Raw genomic sequence first — 17,078 nt, 5'->3', positions numbered from 1 at the left:
TCCCTGGGAAAACAAAAACCAAAAAACTTCCCCTAAAAGTCTTTCCCAAAGGAAGAGGTCAGCAGCTTCTCTCAGGTTCTTTGTTACTTCCAAGATTCTCAGAGAAAAGTTTTGTAAATGAATTAAAAACTAGTTACCTCACAGAGAGAGGGAAGATTCTTTATCATGATGGGAAGTTTCCATGTCTCATGTCCCACTGCCTTTGAGAGGTTTTCTTTTCTTAGAAGCAAAAGAGGCATCAGATGGACCGGTGTCCTTTCAGCAGTCTCTCTCTCTCTGTGTCTCTGTTTTTCCTTCTACTAAACATTCCCTGAATGCCTGTGTCAGACATTCAACATGCATAAATAAATGAGTCAGAAATAGGTCTAGCCCAGCACGGTGTATCTGGAGAAGTCAGGCTGACTCACAAAGTGATTCTAACAGAGTTGATTATGCAAGTGATCAGCACTAAAGGGAAAGAATCATCCACAATGCAACACTGTCTCTTGAGGTCTCTTTTTTAACTCTACATGGGAAGATATATTTCAGACTGTTAAAATATCACTACAAGAGGTCAACTGAGACGTTGGGTCTCAAATGAAAGCGTTTTATTGATAGGTTAAAGAAAGGAATTTTTTGGGAGCCCCAGGCATCATAAGTAATAGTTTCCTCACTGTGGGTAATTCAAAATCAAAACACAATAAATGGACATAAAAAGTCCAACTAAATTCCACTCTTCTCATAATGAGTATATAGTGCCTTTACTATAGCACTTACACTTTATTTACTATAGCAGTTTCTTCTAAAACAATGTTAATTTCCCTGCTGTCCTAATGAGATACTTATTTTTGCCTGCATATTTTCTTCCTCTTTGACATCCTTCATCACCATCAGGGATTAGGCAGTTCACTTTGTATTACTCTATCCATGTATTCTTAGAATTAAAAATAGTACATGCACATTAATTTTCTAAACTTTATAGTGGTATTAAAAATTTTTAAAGGGATTTCTCTATGCAGTGGAAACATTGTGTCTCCCTCTGATAGGCGGTTATATGGATATATAATAAGTAAAAAAATATATTACCTAACTGCTTAAGCTTTGTTCATGTTAGGTAAATTACACCTTCATTAAAACCATAGATCTTTTCAAATCTTTAACACTGATTACTCTTAAAGCTTATATCAGAGTTGAAGAGTTACCTGCACCAATACAAAAAACCTTTTCTTCCATCTCTTCCATACATTCTTACCAATGGCCCATAAATACCTAAGGGAAAGGAGAAAAGAGAAGAGTTTCATTAATGCTTGAATGCACCCACAGTTTAAGACACATGTCTGTGAAGACTGGCACTCATACACAAGGAAATGCTCAGAAATAGAAAGCAGCTTTTGAGCTGTGTGGTTGAGGATAAGAACAGCAGGCCAGGATCATTTCTACTTAGAGAAGGAATTATGGCCCAACATCAAATTTGACTTAAGTTTTTCCTGTTTGATTCCAGAAAGCAACTTGGAAAATGTTATGTTGAGACTTAATTTGTTTATGTGCTAAAAATCTTTAGGTAGGGAAACTCCTGAAGGTGTTGCATAGGAGAGGGAGGGGGTAAAAAGTGCTAAATCTCACAATTCCAAGGCTTTCAAATCTCATACTGAGGCACACTCAGGAAAATCTTGTTTTCTTTTGCTACTGTTCTGGCAAAAGCAGGTACAATATAGGAAGGGAAGCTTCAAAGTTGATATAGGCAGTAATTCCTATACCCTTCACCCCTTCTACAAATGCTACTCTGTTGATGGAAATTCACCTTTAGTCAGAAAATTAAATAAAATGAGGGTTAAGAACTACTGACATATAGCTCAAAACAGATTTTTTAAAATCGCCGTTATCAATTCCTATAGGATGATCCCACTGGTATTTGAACTGTTACATATTGAACTGGCTTTGATCAAAGAGATGTGACTAGTGGTTTTCAGGCTCTATTGAATCAACCAGGAGAGACTGTTCATACTCAGATATGCCCAAATTCAAAACTGGCTGTACCTGCTTTCAAAACCAGCCAGATAACCTCAAAATCCTTACTGTGCTTAGAATTAAGCAAAGTTTCCATTTTGTAAACAATGAATAATACATCTAATTAAAATGTAAACTGATTAATAAGTTTCAAGCGTTAATAAATTTCACTTGGTTTCTCTTGGTTTCCTTTGTTTATCTAAAGGGTACTCTGACTTTGGCCACCTATAATCCACATTCAGAATTTACCCCTCATCTGTACACCTACTTTCTGATTTGCTAGATATTTTAATATTTATTTATTTATTTATTTTAATTTCCTATTGCCACCAGGATTATCACTGGGGCTCTATACCTGCATGGTAAATCCACTGCTCCTGGTATCCAGTTTCTTTTCTCCCCTCCTCTTCTTTCATTCACTTTTATCCCCTCCCCTCCTCTCCCCATCTCTCCTCAACACACCTGCAGCACTGCATTACCTCCCATGAAGTTTCCCTCCTGCAGGTGGGGGCTGGGGCTTGAACCTGGGTCCTTGTGCATGGCAATATGTGTGCTCAACTGAGTGCATCACTACCTGACACCTTAACTGACATTTAAAAACTGACTTATTACAGGGAAAATTTACATTATAGCCTAACAAATTATAAATTATGTAGCATACTCTAAAACACATAAGTAGCCAATAAATTCTTGCCTGTATATCACTAAAACCATCTTTATACAGTCAGTGAAATGGGTATGTATACTCACAGCCCACAGAGAAAAAATCTACTCTAGTGAAGTGACCTAAAACTCTCTTTATTTTTGCACCTGCTTAACTAAGTAGACCTGCCTTCAGTACATAACATATTTATAATTTCTGATTACAATATAACATTTCACTCCCTTCTAACTTTGTGTGTTATGCTGTCTAGACTGACTTCTCTCTGTTCTCTGAATTCATATTCTTCCTAAGATTAAATCTTTAATTTGTAAAAAGCATACCCACAAAGTATAGTGAATTGGAGGTATAGTACAATAAAGTACGTCTGTATATTTCTATTTAAGTTGACTGTAGTGGCTGTGCTGCAGAATGAAGTGTGAACAGAATGTAGGACAAAATGCATGTCTTTTGGATAGAAAAAAAAAAAAAAAAAGAATCCCGTAGAGGTTCTTTTGAGAATAGAAGTAGGAAAGGAGTTCACTAAAATCAGAGGATGCAATGCATATTGAATCATTAACCTTTCCTTCAGCATAAAACTCCTAGGTATTACTTCATAAGGTTCTACTAGTTTTCTGTATTATCTCAGGGACTTTACACGAGTTGATATCCAATTGGAGAGATTAAGAGTTTGAAACTGGTGTTATACTTTCTAGGTTTGTGTGTGACTTTGATAGTTACTGGACTCATGTGTACTTTAGCTTTCATATTTATACAATGAGAATTATAGAAATAATGTATTGCAAGGGTTATGAGGGTTAAAGTACTTAACATAAAGTGTTTAAAAAAGTGCTCTGGGAGGTGGCACAATGGATAAAGCATTGGATTCTCCAGCATGAGGTCCTGAGTCTGATCCCTGGCAGCACATGTACCAGAGTGATGTCTGGTTCTTTCTCTCTCTCCTTCTGTCTTTCTCACTAATAAGTAAATACAACCTTAAAAAAAATTAAGTGTTTAAAAAACATTGGGAAAAAGGGAAACACATACTAATAGTCATATCACTTCACTATTATTCCTGTTTTAAAGTTGAGAAATTGAGGTTTGGGAAATTAAAGTCAGGGGGTCAGGTGGTAGTGCAGTGGATTAAGTGCATATGGCACAAAGTGCAAGGACCAGCTTAAGGATCCCAGCTTGAGATCCCAGCTCAAGCCCCCAGCTCCCCACCTGCAGGGGGGTCAATTCACAATCTTTCTCTCCCCCTCTGTCTTCCCTATCTCTCTTGATTTTTCTCTGTCTTATCTAACAACAATGACATCATAACAACAACAATAATAACAGCAACAATGATAAAACAACATGGGCAACAAAAAGGAAAAAAATAGCCTCCAGGTGCAGTGGATTTGTAGTGCAGGCACAGAGCTCCAGCAATAACCCTGGAGACAAAAAGAAAAAAAAAAAAGAATTAAAGTCAGTTCCCCAGGACCACACAGCTGGTGAATGATACAGTTAAATTTAAACTCAAAACATTCTGGCTCTAGAACAACTTCTTTACTGTGTGTCTTCCTATGGCAAAATAGTAATTTCTGGCTTCTTTGTTAAAAAAAAAAAAAAAAAGTATGTGAACAGAGAAGATCTCTGGTGAAAAGCTTCTGAATGAGAAAGCTGAGTGAGACCAGTAGAAAAAAAATCAACAATCTTCCTTTGGAAAGTATCAGTTAGTTTGTGTGAAGGAGGGGTTTTCCCTTTGAGGTTTTCCTCAGAATTTATTGCTAATTTGGCACATACCAGAAGGTGTCAAAACTGAGAAAAACGAAGGGTTGCAATGTACCATTTCTGTCTAGTCAGCTCTGGGCCTGTATTTTTCTGAGGTTGAAACATGCTCATTAAATAGAATGCAAGTACCTGGAGCAGATGGGAGTGTTGTGGCTGCAGACATACAGGTGGCTTCCCTCATCTAGCTCCTCACACTATATATATATGTGCTGTGTGGGCACTAGTGGCCCTAACTTTCAGTTTGGGCCATCTGGATACGAAGAAATTTGGATTTACTAGTAGATAAATCAGCATTTAGTGTAGTGAGCAAAACTGAACCTTGTGGTTACATTTCAGACTCAGCATGGGAATATTTAGGTGGGAATTCTTCTCTGCCATTTTCTGTCTTTAAGTTTAATTGTTCTGTGCCTCAGTTTTCTTAGGTATAACTTGGAGATAAAATAGCATCTACTACACAGAGTTGTGAGGGATGATGGAAATGATGTGTTTGTTTCAATTATTTAGCATAGTAACTGGCACATGGTGACTACTTGATGAAAGTCAAGCATTGTTTGTGTTGGCTATTAGTTATCAATAGTAATAATAGTAGAGGCAGCAACAGAACTAGCTCTAGTAGAATGAGTATATAACTACTAAATCTCAAGGGATTGATTTTGGGATTTTTTTTTTTTTTTTTTAGCAGAGCCAGAACCACACATACTTGGGTCACTTTTTCAACTAGAGACACACAGAGAGAAATAAGGAGAGAAAGAGACAGACAAAGGGAGAGACACTATAGTACTGGTACTCAAACCTGGGCTGTAGCAAGGAACATAACCTACCTCTTGAGCTATATCTGCAGTCCTGGATTCTTTATTTGAATTTCCATTCAACTTTTGGGTAAGTACACATGCCTGGATTTTAGAGTTCCTTGCATCACAATTCTGTATATTCTTGCTTGGAGCAGTTTCATAAAACTCATGCTAGCAGGTAGCATGAGTCATGGGGTAGTGTTGGGGGAATGCCTCTTTCCTAGGGGTATTTCAGTAATTTGAGGGGTCAAAAGGTCAGAGTGAACTATGGAAGGCTGCAAGAAGAGAGGAAGACATTCAAAGTTTTTCTATAACCTCCTGACCTCTGCCCTGGAGATACTAGGCATTCTTGGTGATAACTGCAACTTTCATTTGCATAAAAAAGGAGTCTTCCTTCCGGTGGCACTTGTGAATATATTATGTAAATGAATTAGCAACTCAACTATTATCAACTATCTACCCCAAAAGATTTGTTAAAACAAAATGAAAATCAGACTTGCTGTGACTTATTCCTGGTGGACTGTGACTCAATGAATGAATTGAAAGTGAAACATGGGAGTTATGTATTTTACTTCAATTTCAGGTGTCCAGTTAAATATGAACTAATAGGAATAACACAGTATTTTATTTTATTTTATTTTAATGAGAAATACAGAGAGAAAGATACAGAGAGGAAGACCAGAGCACTACTCAGCTCTGACTTATGGTAGCAAGGAGAACTGAACCTGGGATCTGGGAGTTTCAGACATGAGAGTCTGTTTGCATAACCATTATGCTATCTCCCTTGCCTGGAAGAAAACAATTCTAAACTTAGTTTGGATACTTATTCTTTCATGCAACAGTCTCTTGTACTTTGACTAATTTTTTATTATTATCCTTATTTATTTATTGAGAAGAGACAGCCAGAAATTGACAGGAAATGGGGAGATAGTGAGGGTGAGAAATAGAGAGACACCTGCAGCCCTGCGTCACCACTTGTGAAGCTTTCCCCATGCAGGTGGGACAGGGGCTTGAACCCAGGTCCTTGCACACTGTAACATATGTGCTCAACCAGTCCCTTGTAATTTGAGTATATATCAGGCCCTGTACTAGCATTTTGGACAATGGAAACAAATGTCACTGCTGAAAAGGAAATTATAGTTTAGTGAAGAATATAGTCAGCAAGCTAATAAATGTAGAAACAGATGACATGGGAGGAGATATATATATATATGTGTGTGTGTGTGTGCGTGTCAGTGAAATTAAATGAGAGTAGAGAGAGAGTGAGAGATAGAGAATAGACACTAGAGGAAAATCATTCTCATAAGGTGTAGTGATATAGAAATCAAGGTGAGGTTTGTGGATAACTGAGTATGGGGCTAGAGGAATTCAAGGTAGAAGAAACAGTATGGACAAGGGTCCTAAAATAGTGGTGCAACCTGGAGAGTTCGAAGAAAAGCAAGGAGGCCAGTGTGTCTAAAGTAGTAATTAGGGTCAAGTAGGTCATGAAATACTTATCAGGTAGCATTTCATGGCTTTGCTAATGACATTGATTTTTAATAACAAGAAGATGAGGACCACTGGAGATTTCCAGTACTTGAGTGTCAGGTTCTGACTTATACTTTGAAAAGTTACCCTGAATTCAGGGTTGAAAACAGATTGCAGGGAAGCAAGTACAGCTGCAGAGTATTGAGTAAACATGTGAAACAAGTGAAGGAGAGACTTGCTGGAGGCCTGGATTTGAATGGTGACAGATTTGGGGATGATGGTTCAACTGTAGATTCATTACAAGGCTGGAGTCAGAAGACTTCAGTGATAAGAGGAGATTATGAGTAAGTGAGAAAGAGAAATGTCAAAGACATTATAAAGTTTTTGGTCTGAGCAACTGAGTGAAGGGAGAGGTCATTTATTAAGATAGTGGGAATAATAAAGCTTAAGCATTACTGAATCTGCTTTAAGCATGACATGAAATGTGCCTATATATACTGAACTTGAAAACTCAATACAGAGACCACCTGGGACCGCAACAAGAAAGGACTAGAATGACTTCAAGAAACCACCAAATCACTGGTTAGTGCAAACACGTGTGGCTCGTGGACAGAGAGGATCCTAGGGAGAGATTAAGTGACTTGTAACAGTCTGGCAGTTTACCAATTGAGACACCACCTCCAGTCTGTATCACCAAGGGGATGGCTAAAAAGAGGAGAGAATTCCTCTGAGACTCACCAAATGTAACTGTGAGTATCCATTGCTACTGCCCTCAGAATCTGAAGTAGTGGCAGGGAGGCCCTGTGCTGACACCAAGGGACAGAGAACTAACAAGATACCTCAGGAGAAGATCTATACCTTGGTGGCCTAGCAGTGGGGCTGTGAAAGTCTCTTTGCATAACCACTGGATTATCTCTGCCCCACCCTGCTTTATCTCTGGTCAGGAGTGAGGGATTAAACTAAGAAGCCTACTTATAGTTTAAAAGCCCTCAGGCTCCCATAGCTTACAGTGAAGAAAAAGAACAAAAGAGGCTTTTAAGCCACTGAGCTCCACCTCAGGAATTAAAATACTATTGAAACAACTGTCAGTTTCCACAACTGTGAACCCTATAATTACCTTACTTAAATACAAGTCAATCCAGGCAAGAGTGATTAGTAATTTGAAAAATACTGAGAGAGCGATCTCATAACATACTATATAAAATGGTTAAACCAACAAGAAGAAATATCGGAGAAATGAACCAGGACAAGAGTCCACAGATAGGAAGAGAAGTTAAACTCTCCCTATTTTCAGATGACATGATAATGTACATAGAAAAACCTAAAGAATTCAGCAAGAAGTTTTTGGAAATCATCAGGCAATACAGTAAGGTGTCAGGCTACAAAATTAACATTCAAAGTCAGTGGCATTCCTCTATGCAAACACTAAGTTAGAAGAAGATGAAATCCAGGAATCAATTCCTTTTACTATAGCAACAACAAAAAAAATCAAATATCTAGGAATAAACCTAACCAAAGAAGGGAAAGACTTATATACTGAAAATTATGAGTCACTACTCAAGGAAATAGAAAAAGACACAAAGAAGTGGAAAGATATTCCATGTTTATGGGTTGGAAGAATTAACATCATCAAAATGAATATACTACCCAGAGCCATATACAAAATTAATGCTATCCCCATCAAGATCCCAACCACATTTTTAGGAGAATAGAACAAATACTACAAAGGTTTATGTGGAACCAGAAAAGATCTAGAATTTCCAAAACAATCTTGAGAAGAAAGAACAGAACTGGAGGCATCACACTCCCAGATCTCAAATTGTATTATAGGGCCATTGTCATCAAAACTGCTTGGTACTGGAACATGAATAGACACAGTGACAAGTGAAATAGAATTAAGAGCCCAGAAGTAAGCCCCTACATCTACGGACATCTAATCTTTGACAAAGGTGCCCAGACAATTAAATGGGGAAAGCAGAGTCTCTTCAACAAATGGTGTTGGAAACAATGGGTTGAAACATGCAGAAGAATGAAACTGAACCACTATATTTTACCAAATACAAAAGTTAATTCCAAGTGGATCAAGAACTTGGGTGTTAGACCACAAACTATCAGATCCTTAGAGGAAAATATTGACAGAACTCTTTTCCGCATAAATTTTAAAGACATCTTCAATGAAACGAATCCAGTTACAAAGAAGACTAAGGCAAGCATAAACTTATGGGACTACATCAAAGTAAAAAGCTTCTTCACAGCAAAAGAGACCTCTCACAGAATGGGAGATCTTTACATGCCATATATCAGATAAGAGACTAATAACCAAAATATGCCAAACTCAAAAACAAGAAAATAAATAACCCCATCCAAAAATGGGGGGGAAGACCTGGACAGAATATTCAACAAAATAGATCCAAAAGGCTGAGAAACACACGAAAAAATGCTCCAAGTCTTTGATTGTCAGAGAAATGCAAATAAAGTCAACAATGAGATACCATTTCACTCCTGTGAGAATGTCATACATCAGAAAAGGTAACAGCAGCCAATGTTGGAGAGGTTGTGGGGTTAAAGGAACCCTCCTGCATTGCTGGTGAGAATGTAAATTGGTCCAACCTCTGTGGAGAACAGTCTGGAGAATTTTCAGAAGGCTAGAAATGGACCTACCCTATGATCCTGCAATTCCTCTCCTGGGGATATATCCTAAGGAACCCAACACACCCATCCAAAAGATCTGTGTACACATATGTTCCTAGCAGTACAATTTGTAATAGCCAAAACCTGGAAGCAACCTAGGTGTCCAACAACAGATGAGTAGCTGAGCAAATTGTGGTATAAATACATACTAGAATACTACTCAGCTATAAAAAATGGTGACTTTACAGTTTTCAGAGGATCTTTGGTGGACCTTAAAAAATTATGTTAAGTGAAATAAGTCAGAAACAGAAGGATGAATATGGGATGATCTCATTCTCAGGCAGAAGTTGAAAAACAAGATCAAAAGAGAAAACACAAATAGAACCTGAACTGGAATTGGCAGATTGCACCAAAGTAAAAGACTCTGGGGTGGGTGGGGCGGGGGAGAATACTGGTCCAAGCAGGATGACAGAGGACCTAGTGGAGGTTGTATTGTTATATGGAAAACTGAGAAATATTATGCATGTAAAAACTATTCTATTTATTTTCAAATATAAAACATTAATTTTCCAATAAAGAAATTTTAAAAAACACCATACAGATGAAAAGGATAAAAAAATTAGAAAGCCTAGGATCTAGAGTCTCATGTTTTATGGTCAATAAGCAGTGCTGATTTTCTCACTGACATAATTCTACCCAGTAGAGAAACTTGTACTGAATGGCTCAGTGGTACATTCATGGAACTGTACTCTACAAACCAAGGACAATTCATAATAATTCTTATTTTACTGCTATTTTTAATAAACACTATAAAAAGAATGGATTTATCTAATTATAAAAGATTTATTATTAATTTTTCACAAAATTGAAGGCCAGGAAGAGAGAGGAAAAGGAAAGGAAAGGAAAGGAAAGGAAAGGAGAGGAGAGGAGAGGAGAGGAGAGGAGAGGAGAGGAAAGGAAAGGAAAGGAAAGGAGAGGAGAGGAGAGGAGAGGAAAGGAAAGGAAAGGAAAGGAGAGGAGAGGAGAGGAGAGGAGAGGAGATGAAAGGAGAGGAAAGGAGGGGAAAGGAGAGGAAAGGAAAGGAAAGGAAAGGAAAGGAAAGGAAAGGGAATGGAAGAAGATACCAGAGCATTGCTCATTTCTAGCAATATATATGATGGGGATTGAAACTGGGACCTATGGGGCCTCAAGAATGCAAGTCTGGTTATAGTTAATGCACTATCAGTCTGGCACTAAATATATATATATATATATATATATATATCTTTTAAGAAGTTCTTTCTTTCCCCCATACTCAAACTTGTGACACTGTTCAAACATTTCTTTCTTTCTCCACCTCACAGTAGGTCAATAAAGTTACTGCAAGTTAAAATGAAAGGAAATGAGGTCTAATTTTTTTCCCTTGAATCATTCCTAGTATATCTAAGTCTGGTTACCCTGCTTTCGGCTATATCAAGTTTGGCAGAGCAACTGGGAAACACACTGTCCACTTTTCAAAGTTACTACAGACCCTCTTGGCATGGCTGTTAGCATAAGCCATTTTCAAATGGCAGCCTTGGGCTAGGAAATAGATATGGAAACTGTCAGCAGTGATACGTAATTTCTTCTCTTACCTGGGGGGTCTGGAGTTGGAAATATGTTAACAATTTTGTAAACAAACCAACTGAAAAATTAATGAGTCCAGTGAGTTCAGTTTCCACAGACTAGATGAAAATATGGACATGTTTCCAATAGAGAAAATAGTAACTATGCCAAATGTTTGCTGTGGGGATTAAAAGGGAGCATTTTTGAAATTATAATCATAAAAAAGCATAGTGTTGCAAAGGGGTATAGGATGTGGACTGAGATATTGATTCTTTTTTTTTTTACCATTTTTTTTAGATTTTATACTTTTTTATCTTTATTAGATAGAGACAAATCAAGAGGGAGTGGGTGATAGAGAGGGAGAGAGACAGAGAGACACCTGCAGCCCTGCTTCACCACTCGTAAAGCTTTCCCCCTGCAGGTGAGGACTGGGGGCTTGAACCCGGGTCCTTGCACATTGTAATACATGCGCTCAACCAGGTGCGCCACCACCTGGCCCCCGGTATTGATTCTTTTAAGTAAATTTTTAAGAAGTAGTTTAGGAGATGCATAAATTCACATCTCTCTTTCTCCTCTCCTCTCCCCATACTGCTAATTCATACTCTGGCTTCTTTAGCAAATATTTAGGGATTATTTATGAATCAGTATTTCTCTAAAGATGCAGGTTCTTCTCCTATGTGCCACAGGAACACAGCAGAATTCTTAAATCTATTGTCTTGAAGCTGGAATGATTACACTGAAGGGGATGAGTTAGTAGGGAGGATATTTAAACATCTTAGAATATGTGCCAGCACTATAACAAGAATGAGGGAAAGCTGAGTTCAGAAACACTTCACAAGATATCTTCATAGGTACCAATTATTTTTAAAAATATTTATTTATTCCCTTTTGTTGCCCTTGTTTTATTGTTGTAGTTATTGTTGTTGTTGGATAGAACCGAGAGAAATGGAGAGAGGAGGGGATAACAGAGAGGGGGAGAGAAAGATAGACACCTGCAGATCTGCTTCACCACCTGTGAAGTGACTCCCCTGCAGGTGGGGAGCCGGGGGCTCAAACCAGGATTCTTATGCCAGTCCTTGCGCTTGGGGCCACCTGTGCTTAACCCACTGCACAACTGCTTGACTCTCTACAGGGACCAATTTAATTGAGGAGAATCTGGTGTACCTCATCAGGGACAGCTGAAAAAAGTGTATAGAAAGAGTCTGGATTACTTCCCTCCAGCCTTTTAATGGCCACAAGCAGAAGAGATCTGCCATAATCTCATCTCTGGCCTAGGAATAGTTTTTTCTTAAGAGATTGCAATGTAAATTCTCCAAATCCAAGTCTGAGTGTGGTCGGTGAATGGGTCTCTAGAGCATGTACATCCTTTGCTTCTTCTTATGGAAAGCCTCTGGGCTGACACCATCTAGAGTTCTGACAGTAACTGTTTATCTTTTGTGGAATCTAGAGCTTCCTTCGCTCCCTAGACCCCCAAAGTACCAAGTCTGAGGTCTGTTCTTTACTTCCTGATCTTATGTTGTTATGCTCTGCTAACCTAATGGTATGTGTACTTCCTATCCTAATCTCTCCCTCCTGGACTTCTCATGGGTTTCTTCTACTTTAAAAACAAAACAAGTTATATATATATGTTAAAAAAAACAACAACACCCTAAGCCACATTTCTTTTTGTCACAATATCTGTGGGTCAGAAACTAGATGTGGTTTACTTGTGCCTTTTGGTCAGGGTCTCACAGTCTGGGATCACGATCTTGGCTAGGCTGCATTCTCATTTGAAACTCAAGTCCTCTCCCAGGCTTATTCAGGCTGTTCAGAATTTTGATCCTTACAATAGCAGAGTTGAGAGCATCAGCTTCCCGTCACCACCCCATTCCACAGGCAGTCACAATTGGGTTTTTATTTATTTTATTTACTTCTTTATTTTCCCCTTTGTTGCCCTTATTTTTATTGTTGTTGTAGTTATTGTTGTTGTTGTTATTGATGTCATCGTTGTTGGATAGGATGAGAGAAATGGAGAGAGGAGGGGAAGACAGAGGGGGAGAGAAAGACAGACACCTGCAGACCTGCTTCACCGCCTGTGAAGTGACCCCCCCCACCCCCGCAGGTGGGAGAGCCTGGGGCTCGAACTGGGATCCTTAAGCCTGTCCTCATGCTTCGTGCCACATGCTATTTTATTTTATTTTATTTATTATTTTTTAAAGATTTTATTTATTTCTTAGTGAGAAAGATAGGAGAGAGAGAAAGAACCAAATATCACTCTGGTGCATGTGCTGCTGGGGACTGAACTCATAACCTCAGTGCCTTAACCACTGCGCCACCTCCCGGACCACTATTTATTTTATTTTATAGTTGGATTCTTTTAGGTCAGAAAGAAATCATCTCTGACCTTGGATTTTCACTTTAGTGTTCTCCTGATTAGTTTGGGAACACCATGGGTTTTGACTGAAATATATATTATTAGTGGTTTACACCAATGGAAAAGATGAAATAGGGAATTCAAGGAATTGGGTATGAATTGAAATAAGGTTTTTTTTTTTTAATTTTAAAAAAGGAGACATTAACAAAACCATACCCTTGGGAGTCGGGCGGTAGCGCAGTGGGTTAAGCGCATGTGGTGCAAAACGCAAGGACCAGCTTAATGATCCTGGTTCGAGCCCCTGGATCTCCACCTGCAGGGGAGTTGCTTCACAGGTGGTGAAGCAGGTCTGCAGGTGTCTATCTTTCTCTCCCCCTCTCTGTCTTCCCCTCCTCTCTCCATTTCTCTCTGTCCTATCCAAAAACGACGACATCAATAACAACAATAACTACAACAATAAAACAAGGGCAACAAAAGGGAAAATAAATAAATAAATATTTAATAAAAAAAAAACATACCCTTGGATTCATGATTAGCCAGTTTATTTGTTCATTGCCTTATTTGTCCTGTTTGTTGAAAGGCAGTATAAACAGTGGTTAAGAACCCAGACTCCAGACCCTGGACAATTCACTCTCTGATACTCTCTATTTATTTTGATTTTTTTGTATGTTTATTTTAGTTTTCAATCTCTTAACTGCCACCAAACCTATCTCTGAGGCTCAGTACTTTGAATCCACTTTGAATCCACTGCTTTGAATCCAATGCACCAGCATCCATTCCCCCCTACATTTTCTTTTCTTTCCTTTCTTTTCTTTCTTTTTTTCTTTCTTCCTTTCTTACCTTTTTAAAAATTTTTTATAGAAATAGAAATTGACAGAGGGGAAGGGAATACAGAGAGGGAGAGAGAAAGACTAACATCTGCAGTTACTTTACCACTAATGAAGCTTCCCCTTTGCAGATAGGTACCAGGTGCTTGAACCTGGGTCCTTGGCCATGGACACACGCTATATGGGGTATGCCATTACCTGGCCTCTAGCTTGGTAACTTTAGACAGTCTACTTAGCCTCTCAGAGTCTTATCTATTAAATTAATTAATATGTGTAAGATATAGAAAATACATACAAAGGGATTTACCACAATTTGCTTTTTTTGTTTGTTTAAAAACTTTATTAGTTGGTGTACTGCACCAAAATAAAAGACTCTGGGGTGGGTGCAGGGAGAGTACAGGTCCTGGGAAAGGATGACAGAGGACCTAGTAGGGGTTGTATTGTTATGTGGAAAATTGAGAAATATTATGCATGCACAAATTATTGTATTTACTGTAAACTGTAAAACATTAATCCCCCAATAAATAAATTAAAAAAACAAAAAACAAAAAATATATATTATCAGTGGTTACGTTCAGGTACTAGGTTTTAGAATTTCCCAGCTTTAACACTTAACTGAACCTCAGCTTGTGGGTCATTTGTTACCATGTAAAGCCCTCTCATTAACACAAACACCCCAAAGAGAATTTTATCTTGATATATATATATAATATATATATAAGTAATATATATAATATATATACATATATATTTCCTTTGGTCAGAGGTGCTAAGTAGAATGGAAGGCTGCCAAATGCTACCTGCAGAATCCTTAAAAAACTACCCATTTCCTCTTATGAACTCAGTTATATGACCCAACACTTGTCTAAGTGACACATTTTCTGAGACAGTGATGTCCAAACAGTTTAATTTAGAGTGCCATGGCTCAACATATACCCAGTCATCAAGAAGCAATTTCTACACAAATTGCTAGTATGATTTGAAAGATAATCTGGGTCTGGGTGGAAGTACACCAGGTTAAGCACATATGTTACCTTGCACAAAGACCTGGGTGCAAGCCCCTGGCCCCCAACAAGCAGTATAGGAAGTATCTCTCTTCCTCTCTCCTCTTCATCTCAATTTTTCTCTGTCTTTATCAAGTTAAAAAAAAAAGGCTGCTAGGAATGATCATAGATTTTCAATTTTTGATCATCAGTTTAAATGTATTAAATATAAAAATGAACTCAACGATGAGACGATTGTCTACAGCAACTTCTTACCCCTCAAGAATCATGTAATTGCTAATGAAAATACTAATGAGTCATTCCTAGTTCCTTGAAAGATATAGATGTTTTTGAGAAGCTATATGATGTTGGTAAAATCAAACCAGAACCACCCAGCATGCTCAGGAAGGTTGTATAATAGAAATCCTGTTAAAGGAGGAAGATGTTTCTTTCCCAGTTTCTGTTTTGACAGTACAAATATAGTAATCATAAGAACTGAAGAAGCTTATACTGAATATCAAATTCAGCTATTCTTTTAATCTCTCATAAATCCTTTATGTAACTCCCTCCCAGGTCACTAACTAAAGATCAGTCTTTCTTTTAACAAATATTGTAAGAACTGAATGGAAGTACAGTATCTAAAATCATACTTAGAGAAAAATACTTACCCAGAATGCTTCATGTTCTGAGGCTTATCCATCCGGACAGCGAGTTTGATTTTGAGGTCTTGATCAGGGCAGTTCTTGGAGACGGTCATTTTATGCCACTCTGACTGTTTGGGGCTATTTGGGGTGGGATGGAGAATGACCTGTAGGAACAAAAGGACAACCCATTGAGCTAGGAAATGAAAATATGTGATGTGTATACTTTCATAGAGGTTATCTTTGCTGCTGATAAATTGAATGTCTTCCCCCAGGATCCACAGCCAACAGGGAGAGAGTTAAATGAAATGGAGGCCTGGCCATCAGACTTCAGTCCAAGACTCCACCTTCCAGATAAGCAAGCTCTCCCTAGGCAGCTGTGCTTGAGGACTGAAGCAGTCTTCTCATGCTATCTTCTCATTAATACTGGTTACTTCTGTATAAATATTAATAAATGTTAGAATTTATGTGACTGTGCAATCTTATTTAAAGTTCCAAAGAACTAAAGAAACTCAGAATAGAGAATGTCCCTTAGGGTTGGGAGACAGTTCACGTGATAGACTGCACACTTTACCATGTGGGAGGATCTGGCTTTGAGCCCTGAGCACCACATGGGAACACCACGCACAAGGGGTGCTATACAAGTGGTGGATTAATCTCTCTCTTTCTCCCTCTCCTTCTGTGATTGCAAGGAGAAAAAAATCCACTGGGGTGCTGGAATCACATACGTATGAAGCTTAGGAAAAAGCCCGGGTAGTAGAAGAGAGAAAGAAAATGCTCCTCATATATTATTCACTTCATATAGAAGATGGGGCTATGAGAGGGAGAAATAATCTGTATTCAAGAATATTTCCTGTCCACTCTCTTATTTCTCCCACTATTTGTAGAGAAGAAGCCCCTCAAAGGCTTCAGGAAAAAAACTGATTGAACCTTAACTGATGGATGTGAGATCAAAGATTCGTAAGACTTAAAGAAGGAAAGGGCTTGTCATACACTGTAACACCTTGATTTACAAACTTATCATATAACAGTCAATTGTCCTCTAGCTGAAGGAACTACCAACCACAGGGCTTGAAGGATTGATTCTTTTTTTTTTTCTCAAGGATTTTTTTTTTTCCCTCCTCCAGGGTTATTGCTGGGCTCGGTGCCTGCACCATGAATCCACCACTCCTGGAGGCCATTCCCCCCCCCCCTTATTTTGCCCTTGTTGTAGCTTCATTGTGGTTATTATTATTGCCCTTGTTGACGCAATTCGTTGTTGGATAGGACAAAGAGAAATGGAGAGAGGAGGGGGAAGACAGAGAGGAGGAGAGAAAGATAGACACCTGCAGACCTGCTTCACCGCCTGTGAAGCAACTCCCCTGCAGGTGGGGAGCCGGGGGCTCGAACCGGGATCCTTAAG

The 17,078-nt window shown here is 38.5% G+C and overlaps 1 protein-coding gene across 13 annotated transcripts in view; it reads right to left on the bottom strand.

Moving 5' to 3' along the window:
- The window catches only part of CADPS (calcium dependent secretion activator), a 571,423-nt gene that overhangs the window by 222,068 nt on the left and 332,277 nt on the right, over positions 1–17,078 (bottom strand). For all 13 annotated transcript variants that reach the window (XM_060202988.1, XM_060202982.1, XM_060202989.1 and 10 more), the window contains exons 8-9: positions 15,704–15,843; positions 1,182–1,248 (exon numbers count right to left, since the gene is read on the bottom strand). In XM_060202988.1, the coding sequence (XP_060058971.1) occupies positions 1,182–1,248; positions 15,704–15,843 (207 nt within the window). The remainder of the gene's footprint in view (positions 1–1,181; positions 1,249–15,703; positions 15,844–17,078) is intronic.

This window comes from Erinaceus europaeus, chromosome 12 (genome assembly GCF_950295315.1).
Source record: "Erinaceus europaeus chromosome 12, mEriEur2.1, whole genome shotgun sequence".
NCBI lineage: Eukaryota > Metazoa > Chordata > Mammalia > Eulipotyphla > Erinaceidae > Erinaceus > Erinaceus europaeus.
This window is presented reverse-complemented; position numbering and strand designations above follow the sequence as displayed.